The sequence below is a fragment of the Asterias rubens genome, chromosome 7 (genome assembly GCF_902459465.1).
Source record: "Asterias rubens chromosome 7, eAstRub1.3, whole genome shotgun sequence".
Classification (NCBI taxonomy): domain Eukaryota; kingdom Metazoa; phylum Echinodermata; class Asteroidea; order Forcipulatida; family Asteriidae; genus Asterias; species Asterias rubens.
The window spans coordinates 18036500-18048280 of NC_047068.1; the positions used below are offsets into that span (position 1 = coordinate 18036500).

The 11781-nt window shown below is 39.8% G+C and overlaps 1 protein-coding gene across 1 annotated transcript; it reads right to left on the minus strand.

Moving 5' to 3' along the window:
* Nucleotides 1-2267: 2267 nt before the first annotated feature.
* Nucleotides 2268-6824, minus strand: LOC117292856 (beta-1 adrenergic receptor-like). Its single transcript, XM_033775026.1, has 3 exons — nt 6760-6824; nt 4630-4827; nt 2268-3434 (listed from the first exon to the last, which is right to left on the minus strand). Exons 2-3 carry the CDS (start codon nt 4823-4825, stop codon nt 2410-2412), a joined length of 1221 nt encoding a protein of 406 aa, XP_033630917.1. The 5' UTR covers nt 4826-4827; nt 6760-6824; the 3' UTR covers nt 2268-2409.
* Between the last annotated feature and the right edge of the window lie 4957 nt (nt 6825-11781).

Below are 11781 nucleotides of genomic sequence, written 5' to 3' on the forward strand. Positions count from 1 at the left end.
ATCTCGTAGATTTCGTTCATGCACGCCAAGGAGATACCCAGTCTGCACTGCACAAACTTGGGTGTTAAAAATCGACACAATGTAATCAAAATTTACCATACATGGTGTAACAAAATAATAGTCATTTATGTCATCAAAATTACATTGGTGTGACTTTAACACCCCTTAAAAGTAACACCCCTTTAAGTCAATTTCAGTTCTCTCTCCGGTACATCATAATGTATGTGTCACCACGCATAGTGTCAATTTTAATACCCCAGTTTTGCAAGGCACAGTTTGTAGGGTCAGACGTAAACGTTTCAAATAACATTCTGATGACATAAATTTACTTTCAATTGTTTGTGTGCTTATTTTGATATTGCAAACCCAGGCCTGAAACTATCACAGAGACCCCGGAGATGGCCTCTGTTGCCCTTGGCCTTGGTGCCCCCTCAATATATTCCCATAGATAGTTAAGATTTCCAAATGGAAGTACCCCTTTTCAGAATTAAAATGGCCTTGCACTTGCACTGTTATTCAAGATGAAATTCCAATCCTGCAATACTTCAAACCAAAGGCTATCGTACCTGTAAAACAATATGAGCAAGAATTTAAATCAAATGAAAGGCACGTGACCATACAGTTGGTTAGTTAAATAGTATTCCTTGTTTTATTTGTTTACGTTAATTTAAATAAATGGCACCAATGGAATCAACAAGATCAAAATAATTAAAGCTATTTAGCGCCACAAAATACTTTCACATTGACATATCTATACAAACGCTTGTAATTAATTTTTACATTTTTTTTGCTGATACAAAGCATGTTATGGTGTTGCTTTAAAAAGCATCCCAGCAGTAAAATCTCAAATTTAAATAAGTCTGTTATTCTTCGATTGTGCCTGTTCCAGTATCATGTATGTGCTTCAAAAAGTGATATGAAAACCAATAATGTCTGTTAATGAGTTTTCAAGGACAAGCAACAAAGTTAAAAAGTTGTGCATATTTATTTTTAAAATTTATGGTGAAAATGGATTTACAACTACGTTTTGTCGTATACATGCATGCTGATCTACAGTCTAGAATCTTTGTCTAAGTCTTAAATTGTTATACTCTTTGAAGGTGACGGTTCTAATGCAAAAACATAGTTGAAGGCAATTACAAAAAAAACTCTAAAGTTCCCACTGATTTCGAAGATAATGTACAAGTTTACTGTTTAAAAAATGGCATTACTTTGTAAAAAAGGTACTAACTGATTGGGATTAAGACGGTGGGAACATACATACTTGCACCCACAAATAATAATACGTCGACAAACTGCTACATGTACCGGGTGAGCGCTGCTGTAAAACTCCTATTGCACCTTTGAAATCTTTGGCAATCATTTTAAAATATGAGGTTCATAGTTTGGTTTTGGCAACGGGAATGCAGATATATTGGCATATCAAGAAATGTTCAGTTTAATACAGTTGTATTTACAGAATTTACATTGGTTATTATCACATCGATTTGGTTGATGGGTTAAAACATAATTTATATTCTTTATTTCCTATGCAAAACTAACGTACTGCAGCAGTGCCTAATGTTGTTTTATTGATTTATAATAAACATCACAATTTCTTACCACAAGTTCCGTATATGCGACTGCAGATTTGTACACTATGACACCAACAACCAGAAATTGAGACATGGATGAACTTTTTCTTAGGCCCTTTTCGAAAGCACGTATTCGGCTCAGGCTAGCTTGTCATCGCGGTTGTGTTGATAATTGCGCGTGCTTTGCGTTTGCGCTTTTCGGGCTATAGGCTCTAGACGAGAGGACGGAGCCTGATGCAGAATCCAAAGCCGTGGCTTCGAAAAGGGCCATAGTAGGGCCTATGCCTACTACTACCATTACTATTTTTAACAATCTTTTGGATAGAAATTTAAGTTTATGTAAGGGTCATAAGTGCGACTCTAAAGGCACTACGTTTGAGAAAGGATTAAGGCCCGAAGTCTGTCTCAGATTCAAATGCGAAGTTAGAAATTACCTCTTTCTCCAGAAATGTTACTTCAAATGTAGTTGTTTACTTTCTCACATGGTTTATTTATATGTACAAGTTCGTCCCAACAAGGCTAAAAGCCACTCTTGGTATGGGGCTACAAAGAGACAAATTATTTGTCTGCGAAAAGAACTAGGGGAGATGAAGGTAGGAATCGATATTCCTCAGTCTAAGATGTATTTGATGGAGGGAAACATGCACCAGGCAAGGAGTTCCAAAGAGATGCAGTGCGTGGAATTAAGTTATTGGAATGGCTAATAATTGTCCTACATCTACATCTTATACTATCAATAGCTCTTTGTTGCCCATTACCAGATGTTTGTGGTGATATATATTTTTAGTAATTTCCCAACATGTCCAGTGTTGAACGAGTTGTCATCTTTACTGCATTAGATGGTGGGTTCATTTGTTCCGGAAATCGCCCTGGCTCTGCCGGAAGCCACAAGGCTCGGATTGGGAGGTGCTTGTGGTTGGTTCCTCCTGCCGCACAATCTTCGACACATTGTAGGGATCGGGAGAATCTTCCGGAAGGCGGTCTTAAAGTCGTCCCTAAGAATGGAGTAAACGACAGGGTTGCAAGATGGATTGACAAAGGCCATCAAGGACGCAACTGTGTTCACATAAAATGGTACAGCAGAATTATCCTCCGAGATAACCTTAATGAGTTTCGTGAGAGAGAATGGTAAGTTGGTAATGAGGTAGATGCTGATGATGATTAGGATCGGCTTGATTGCCTTGGAGTAGCTCGGTCGACCGCTCGATGACTGCGAAGAGAATCTCCGATCTGCGCTTGAACTTGACTCCGGTGATGTGGATATCGTAGATGGTGTTAAGCTGTGCCTTGATGGCTGGTGTTTCTTAATTGAGTTAAGTTGCCGTGGTGAGACGTGTCTGTTGTTGATTACTTTCAGTATGCGACTGGGAGTATCTGATGACGAACTGTCGATCAACCCCAAAAGTGTTGGAGTGATCCGTGCAGCGTGTCTTTTGGCTACTTTATAGATGCCCCAGTAGCAGCACATCATCACTAGGACCGGTATACCAAAGCAGACAACAAATGCACAGATCGTGTAGACTTGTACGGGTTCTGTTGGCATCGTCTCCCAGTCTATCGTGCAGATTATCTCGCTGTTGTCATACCATACCCAACCGGTGGCAGACGGGATAACTGCGAAGATAAACCCGACTACCCATGCTCCAATAATCAGGCCAATTGCGCGTCTGAACGTCACTATGATGTCGTAGCGAAGCGGGTAGACGACGAAGATGTAGCGGTCCACTGAGATCAAAGCCAGGGTCAACATGGAGGTGATGATGAACAGGTAGTTGAAGAAGCACACCGACTTGCACCAGAATAATGAAAATACCAATTCATTATACCACACGGACACCAACGAAAATGGCATCACCAATACTGTAAAGAGAAATACAACGTGTGTTATCCCCAAGTAAATTTTGAAAGGGAAATTAAACTATCCGGGTAGAAAGTTCAGAAAATGGAGACAAATTGTAAAACCACTCTGGTAAGGGTTGGGGTTGATTAAACCCCCTGTTTTGCAGTTGCACAATGCCTAATCATTTCAATAATATTAATAATAATAATACAATTGGTATTTATAAAGCGCTCTAACTAACAGGGGAAAGTACCACAGCGCTGTACACACAAAATAAACAAAGAGCAAAGAATAAATAAAAGCAAGCAAATCAGTTGAACAGGTGGGTTTTGAGAGATTTCTTGAAGGCTGCTAGTGAGCTAGAGTGGCGGATGCTGTGAGGTAAATCATTCCAGAGTTTGGGGGCAGCAGCGTGGAAGCTTTTTTCCCCAGTAGTGGTGCGTGTTTTTGGGATGGCAAGTAGTCTGGTGTCAGTAGATGACCGGAGGTGAGGTATCTGTTAGGTTTGTACAACTGAATGAGATTCGTTAGGTATGAAGGCGCAGAGGCGGTATTGAGACATTTGAAGACCAGGGTAAGTATTTTAAAGTTGATACGGTTGGAGACTGTCAGCCAGTGAAGATCGTGAAGAATGGGAGTGACTCTGTCATATTTCTTGGCCTGGTAGATCAGTTTAGCAGCACGATTTTGGAGCCGTTGAAGGCGTTGACAGTCAACAGATGATATTCCATAGAGAAGAGAGTTAGCATAATCGAGACGAGACGTTACAAGGGCTCTAACAGCAGCATGGCATGTAGGCTTATCAATGTACATTCTTATCCGAGAAAGGTTGCGTAGACTGAAATTAACGGATCGGCAAATAGAAGTGACTTGGTCGGACAAGCATTCCAGACTCTCAGTCAGAGTGTCGATGTAACAAATACACTGTTTTTAAAGGACGGTGTGTATCATGTGTTTTCAAATTGTCAAATTCAATTTCTGCAGGCCTATTAAGTCGACACAACCTACAAAAGTGTTATTTAAATACCGGTCTTGCACACTCTTTGACAAGTGAATTATTCACCGTGTTTTTTGATTTAACACCAGTGTGTGTCTTACCAATTTAACACCGGTGTAAATATTGATTTAAGACCGGTAAGATTAAGTGTTGGTTTAACACTGTCAATTTAACACCCAAAGTGTCAAAATTCGTTAAGTTACCAAGATAATTTTTACCTGCACAACCTAAATCAGTAATAGCCAGATTAACGATGAACACATTTGACACGTGGTTGCGCAGTTTCCACGATTGCGTCACTGCTACGATGACCATGATATTCCCAATGACGGCCATAACCATGATGGGCAGAAGGGTGCACGCTAGGACGACTTCTACGGCTAAAAAACGGGTCTCCTCCACGCTGGCATTCATGACTATAGAAATAATAAGAAAATGGAGGCGATTAAAACATAATACAAGGAACTTATATCATTCATAAGTCGATATCGATCAGAGCAGGGATGAACAATTATTTTCCTCCACGATCAGAGCATACTGTTTGAAACATCAAGTTAAAACCAACGGTTCAAGTTTTTCAGAACCACTCCAACTCAGAGATTATCATTATGGTTTTACCAAACCTTCGTATTTCCACCATGCAAAGTTTCAATTCTAAAGCCTACTTATGTAAATAGTTTGTTTTAAGGAATGGACACATTTGGTAATTACTTAAAATATTTATAAGCATAAAACGTATTCGGCGTGAGCAACGGAGATCGGTTGATCGTATAACACATTTTGGAGAAACAACTCCCTCCGAAATAACGTACGGTTGCGTTGAGAAAGAGATAACTTTGTATAATTTTAATATTTGTATACGAGAAAGACTTCAGACCTGAAGTCTTTCCCATCACACATTTGTGCAATAAGGGTCATTTTCTTTACATCACTTTCCTGCAACTAACTTAGATGACCATCTTAGCCCAAATTTGACACAGGGAACCATTAACATCCAACATTTTTGCATAGCAAATATTTGGAGTCAAAGAAATTGTGCACTGAATGGTAGTATTATTGAGTAGCAAAATAAATGAAGATTATATAGTAAAAAAAGATAATTTTGCATTGGGCCTAGCATTTTGCTCTGCTATAAGGGAAATCGTTCACTTCGACATATTTATTTTTAATGTTGGGATACGCCAAGTGAGAATACTGGTTTTTGACAATTACCACTCATTTCATTTGCTCATCACATGAAACTTCAGATGAGTAGATCGGTCACTGATCTTCTACTTGGCGCGCTTTGCTCGGAGCTTCGTCCCTTTTCCGTGATGGAGCCTTCAACCATGGAGGTCTACCTCCATGCTTCAACTATATCTTCTTAAAATTGGTCAGCTATAGAGTTTCGTAGAATGATGGTGGATGTAAGAGCTTTTGCCTCAAGATATTATCAACTTTCCCGGCCGGATTACCGGCTAAAGTACCGAGAGGTAGTGTAAAGAAGAAATGGGGGAAAAAATATCTTGTTTTTGACGAGAAACGGGTCGTATAGTTTTGAAGGGGTGAAATGGTGACATGTTTGCGTCGAGTGTATCTGGAAGGGATGTTTTTATTGAGTAGAAATTGAAAGGTTTTTGCTTCGTTCGTGAACCCGCTACTTTGTCAAAACGTAAGGCCTTTTTTTTTTTTGGGGGGGGGGCTGCTTGAGGCCCACCACACAAAAAATAGTATTGGGAACATGCTTTTTTTTTGGGGGGGGGGGTGCCTGCATTGGAAGGTTTGCAAAGTTTTCCTTTTTTATGGGATTTGGATTTAAACAGTTTTAAATTATTTATACTATTTTCAATAAATATTTGCCAGATCAAACATCTTTTTAATCACACTACCACGCCAGCTTTCAATTTCCGATTCAAGATCAGCCGCAACGCGTGACGTTTCGACAAGTAAGAATTTTAGCAGTCTGATTGAATAATGCAAATGAAGTTTCTAGCAAAAAGCCAATTCCTAAAGCTGTTTTAGTGTTTATTAAAAACATCTGCTTGACGCCGCCGACAGGCTGAATTATAACACAGATTTACAATAAAAAATATAAAAGCACAGGAAATTATTTCCATAAATAAAGTTCATTCAAAAGGAAAATATTTATTCCATAGTGGCTATTCCACGGTTGGCGATCATGGGTAAAAGCTCCTAATTAATGGTTTATTGTACATTTTCTCAAGATATAGAGACAAAAATAATAAACCAAAAGGGAAACTGATTTGGTGAGAATAAAATACATTCAGCATTATTACCCGAACAAGTTAAATATCAAAGTTTCCATCGGGTTCCCCTTCCTGCTATCTTTCTTCACCCGACATTCTTACCTGACAACAGATGTGAGTCCACTAAAACGGTCCGGACAGCGATGCTGAAAAATCGCAGGTCTGCAAATTGCCCCAAGGTTGAGGCGACTAGTTGTTGAAAAGGCAAAAGCTTTCTCTGTAATTCATCTCAAGATTGAAGAGTGCCAACTCGGACAAAACACTTTTATACCTGCAGCAAATAATGACGTGCCAGGATGGATTAATAATTTACATTGTGTCTCAAATGTCATCACGTAGCCTCGTATTTTTTAGCTCTAAAAAAAAAAAAGGTTGTTTTTCTTGTCAACGGGTGAGATCTAATTTGCACCCGCGGGGATAATAGAGAGATCCAATCAAACATCCAAGGCCCGATCAGAAAATTATTCCAAATCCAATTTTGTGATGAAAACAGATCATAACATCTACCTCTAGATGTGATCTGAAGCAGACACTCTTTCCATGATTTGTTTTTTCTTAAAGTCACCTGGAAGTGGTATTTTGTCACTGAAATGTGTGTTTTGATGAGTGGAATATGAATAAACAATTAACTAAGGTTTAACAAAATTAGCTTCCATTATATTTACAAATTTGAAAATAAGCCCGACCGAGAGTGCGCTGTTCGTTACGTCAATCGAGGAGCGATGAATCGCATGCAGTGCCAACACAAGATAGTGACGCTTGGCGCAAGCTACAAACATGCCCTCAAAGTTAAAGGAACACGTTGCCTTGGATCGGACACGTTGGTCTATGAAAAGCGTTTGAAACCGTTTGTTATGAAATGTTTATGGTTAGAAAGATGTTTTAAAAGTAGAATATAATGATCCACACAAGTATCACTCAAAATTGCACGGTTTTCATTTTACGTAGCGAACTAACACGGTCGGCCATTTATTTTATGGGAGTCAAATCATAATGGCCGACCGTATTTGTCGACGAGGTAAAACGAAAACCACGCCATTTCGAGGCATATAGGTGTAGATCATTGTATTCTACTTTTACGGCATCTTTCTAACCATACCGTTTATAACAAACGGTTACAGAACGCTTTTCAAAGACCAACTCGACCGATCCAAGGCAACGTATTCCTTTAAAGCAGTAGCTGATTGTTTTCACGTTAGGCAAATGCCCCTGTAGGTTCGTTACGTCATTCAGCTACTTGTCGACTTCCCCACTAGCTGGGAAAAAAATGCTGGGATGGCGTCATGGTTTAGGAAAGAACTTTTTTCTTCATGTCAAAATGTGTAGTGTATTCCGGATTGACAGCGCTGGAAAAGACGTCGGACCCGGACCACTTTGCAAACTGACCCCATCTTTAGTTGTTTTGCTGCAACCAGAAGCAATACACCTGGTCGACCCATTCCGGAAAAACGCAAGAAAAACCTTTTTCGAAACGGGTGTTTGATGTTCGATCGTGGCAAAGTCTGCCTCGATTGACGTCACAAAAGGGGTAGGTGGAGTGAATTTCGGGTGGAGTCACCCCCACACAACTTTATTTATTTAAACATATACAAATCGTTACAAAAATTACTTTAAAAATTATGTTATAGTTCAGAAACATGTACATGTACTCTAATGTTTGAAAAAATGAAGTAAGATAGTATTATACATAAAAACTAACCTGTGAAAATTTCAATGTAATAGGTGATAGTGTTTTTGCGATGTTGTCGATAGGAAATGTCCACTCGGGAAACATTATTCTGATTAAGGAATACATAATCTGAGAATCTGATACCTTTTTCCAGCCACAAAACTTCGAAGTGAAGTTTCTCAACATGCATATAGTATCCAAAGTTGTTGTACTTCTCTTTCCAAGTGAGTTTGTATTGCCATATATTATGTTCAGAGTAATTACCAAATGTGTACAGCAGGCTCTTAAAATCTTTCTGGGGATTTGTATCCTTCTTGATATACATCGCGGTGGTTTTTTTAGATGCACTTTGGCGCAATTTGCTGCATGCACAATTCAAGAAACAGGGCAGGCGTAGACTGTTCTACGACATTCGTTGTTTTCAACTTGTTTTCGTCTTCAGTGGCATTTACGGCTTGATGTCCTATCCGTCCGTAAGGGACGTGACAGAGCACTGAGTGGTTTACAATCAAAGGAAAAATTAAGACGACCGTCACTTTTCAATCACTTTGACAATCGATGCTTTGCAGGGAAGCACATTTTTTATGCTAAGCAAGACATTTTGTGGGATACATAGCGCAATGGTAACTGTATGGAATTCTGGCTGGTAACTTATACTTCCTCAGCAAGATTTTGTGTGCTAAGCAAAATGCGTGCTTACAGGCTTTACATGATGTGACCCAGACAAGATAAAGCGGTCCTACTACTTGCCGTCAACTCGCCGTCAACTCGCCGCCCTAAAGCGGTCCTACTACTTGCCGTCAACTCGCCGACTTGCCGTCAACTCGCCGTCAACTCATGTTCGTGCCGTCAACTCATTAAATTTACATGAAAAATTTATAAATGGGACACGGAAGTGTTAAGTTTGGGCTAAACTACATTTTTCTCATGGTTTTCGGTAAAAATTCATTCACAAAAACGACTTTGTGTTGATAGAAATAAAGTACCAATCATTGACATCTTGAGCCAAGACTAATCAATGTGAAAAAGCAAGATGGCGGCCGACGGTTTTGCTGTTTCGAGATATTTTTTTCACGAGAAAAAAACTCAATTTTTATTCCGAAATATGACCTAAAACTTTCGCGAATTCTCTTTGAGCTGATACTTTACAGTTCTATGCTTCTTTTGTGGGTTTTAAATGTATATTGGAGGAGTTGACGGCGAGTTGACGGCGCAAGTGAGTTGACGGCGAGTTGACGGCAAGTAGTAGGACCCAGATAAAGTGGAGCATGGAGGAATAATATCTGGATGAAGGTATCTCCATCAATGAATGATCTTTCCCTATAAATTTCTCAGTGTTAGCCTGTGATAACAAGTCTTACCTTTCATTATAGTTTTATCCAAAATAATGTAGCTCCATTTTGTCATATTATTTATACAAACAAAGTTGCTTTTAGCTGCTCCAGATGGACAACTTGTAAGGGTGGCCCTGTCCTATACCAAAGAGAGAGATTTACACAGAGATTCCACCCACTTGGTGTATCCACTTTGGGAAGACCTACCATGCATTGGTACACATGAACAATGGGGTACACTAATTGGAGTTAGCTTCAGGGAGTTGTTGACCAATAATTTTCCTGTGGCTTTTGATGGGTATAATGGATGTTGCAACCGGCAGGGGTCCGTCTTTTCAGATAGTACATGCGAGTGGAACTTGCATTGTTCGAGTTTTAAGAAGTCACTGACGTGTTCATTGTTAATGACGTCACGTATGGGTCACATAGGTGCCTAATACACACAACGGTAAAAGCATGTACTTTAAATAGGTCGTCTTTAAATCGAGTTTCTTGATAATCTGAACAATTTCTTAAGTTTCTTTCAACTTGGGTAGACCATGGAGGATTCGAAGGAAGAGAAGGAGCGCGAACATGCTCGAACGACCCTGACAATGAATACCCTGACAATGCCCCTGTCAGACCAGTGGAAAAAGATAGGAGGCCTCCAGCTGGACGGCCGATTAACGAGCAGGAATAGATCTCTTTGTACAGAAGGTGCGCAGTTGCGGCCTGCGTGTAAAGTTGAATCATTGGAGACAAGAATTGTGAATATACACGTTTTCATTTACCGTTTGTGGTGTTTCACTGAAACATCATGGCATATTATTTTTACATTTGTTTGTGTCTTTCCTGTCACTAGCGGTGGGTAATTAGCACACGAGGGTGGTTGGTATTCAGTTGGTTTTTTTTTCGATTTGGTGGGCGAAAGTGTACACAATTTTTATCAGGTCTCAAAAAAGTTGTTTTTTCTGTAGTATATCCATACGACATGCGACACCATAGTTGAGTGAAGAACCAAGTGCGCACGCGCAAACTCAAATACGCCAATTTCATAGCGCTGCTTAATTGCGTGCTTACTGTAGCAGAAAAATTTGTTGAAGCCTTAGCGTATTTCACAGGTTAGCAGACAAATTGGGCGGCCATATTTCTTGTTACCGTGGATTTACATTGTGACGTCATTTATTTTCATGCGGTAAGCACCGGAAATTTAGCATGCCTTTTCGTGTGCTTACAGTTAGCAGTGCTATGAAATAAAAATTGCACAGTTAAGCACAAACTCGGCTGCTAAGCAGCACTATGAAATTGGGCCCTGGTCGCCCATTGTCTGTATAAGGTATGTGGGTGATTACGAGGTGTCGTTAAACGACCGCGGTACCACTACAGGTTCGACTTCTGAAGTCCTCGTTCCAGCTATTTCTCTTCCTTCCTCCATGGTCTAACTAAGTATGGAGGAATTAATTTATTACTTCATGGTCCGGGAGGGCACTCCTTGCTCTTATGATGTTTCAAACACGCGCTTACAAAGTGCACACGCCATTTTTTTTAAAGTTTGTGACAACTTGAGCCCTTTTAACACGGCAAAACATACCCTTACATGTATCACTTTTAGGTAAAAAGTAAGGCTACCGTAAAACAAAGTTAGTTGTGCTCTGCTCACAGGTAAAAGGATTATTATTATTTTTATATACTAAATTTTGTTTAAAAAAAAATACCGTTTGTTTCATCATTAGGTGATTTTGTGACTATGTACAGGTAAACGAAAAGTTAAACAAAATGTATTGGTCCATCGTAGGATAGATACAGCGCATACCTCTTTGATACCCCCACCCCTCCTAACACCCACACACACATTTCCCCACCCCGTCCATAGCAACACCCCCCAAAGCAAAGCAACACCCCCTCCATTACCAAACCCCGCCCCTCCTTCTATAACCATGCGAAAGGAGGCCCTCTGTTGACAATATTTGATTACTTCGCAGGTCCCCTGCTTTTAAACACGCCGTACATATGCAGTTTGCGTCTGGGAACAGTCATGTGTGCCTTTTCTATAGAGGTGTTCTTAGAGGTTGGTGGAACGATTAATCCAACATTTTCAATCGTTAAAATTGTGCCTTTTTTTTAGGTAATCGTGAAAATTAA

What these genes read in the sequence shown, in the direction of transcription:
- LOC117292856 (XM_033775026.1), bottom strand. Translation starts at nt 4,825, where the DNA reads ATGAATGCCAGCGTGGAGGAGACCCGTTTTTTAGCCGTAGAAGTCGTC. An exon ending in TACTGATTTAGGTTGTGCAG is followed by an intron (nt 3,435 to 4,629) that starts GTAAAAATTATC and finishes TTCTCTTTACAG; the next exon opens with TATTGGTGATGCCATTTTCG.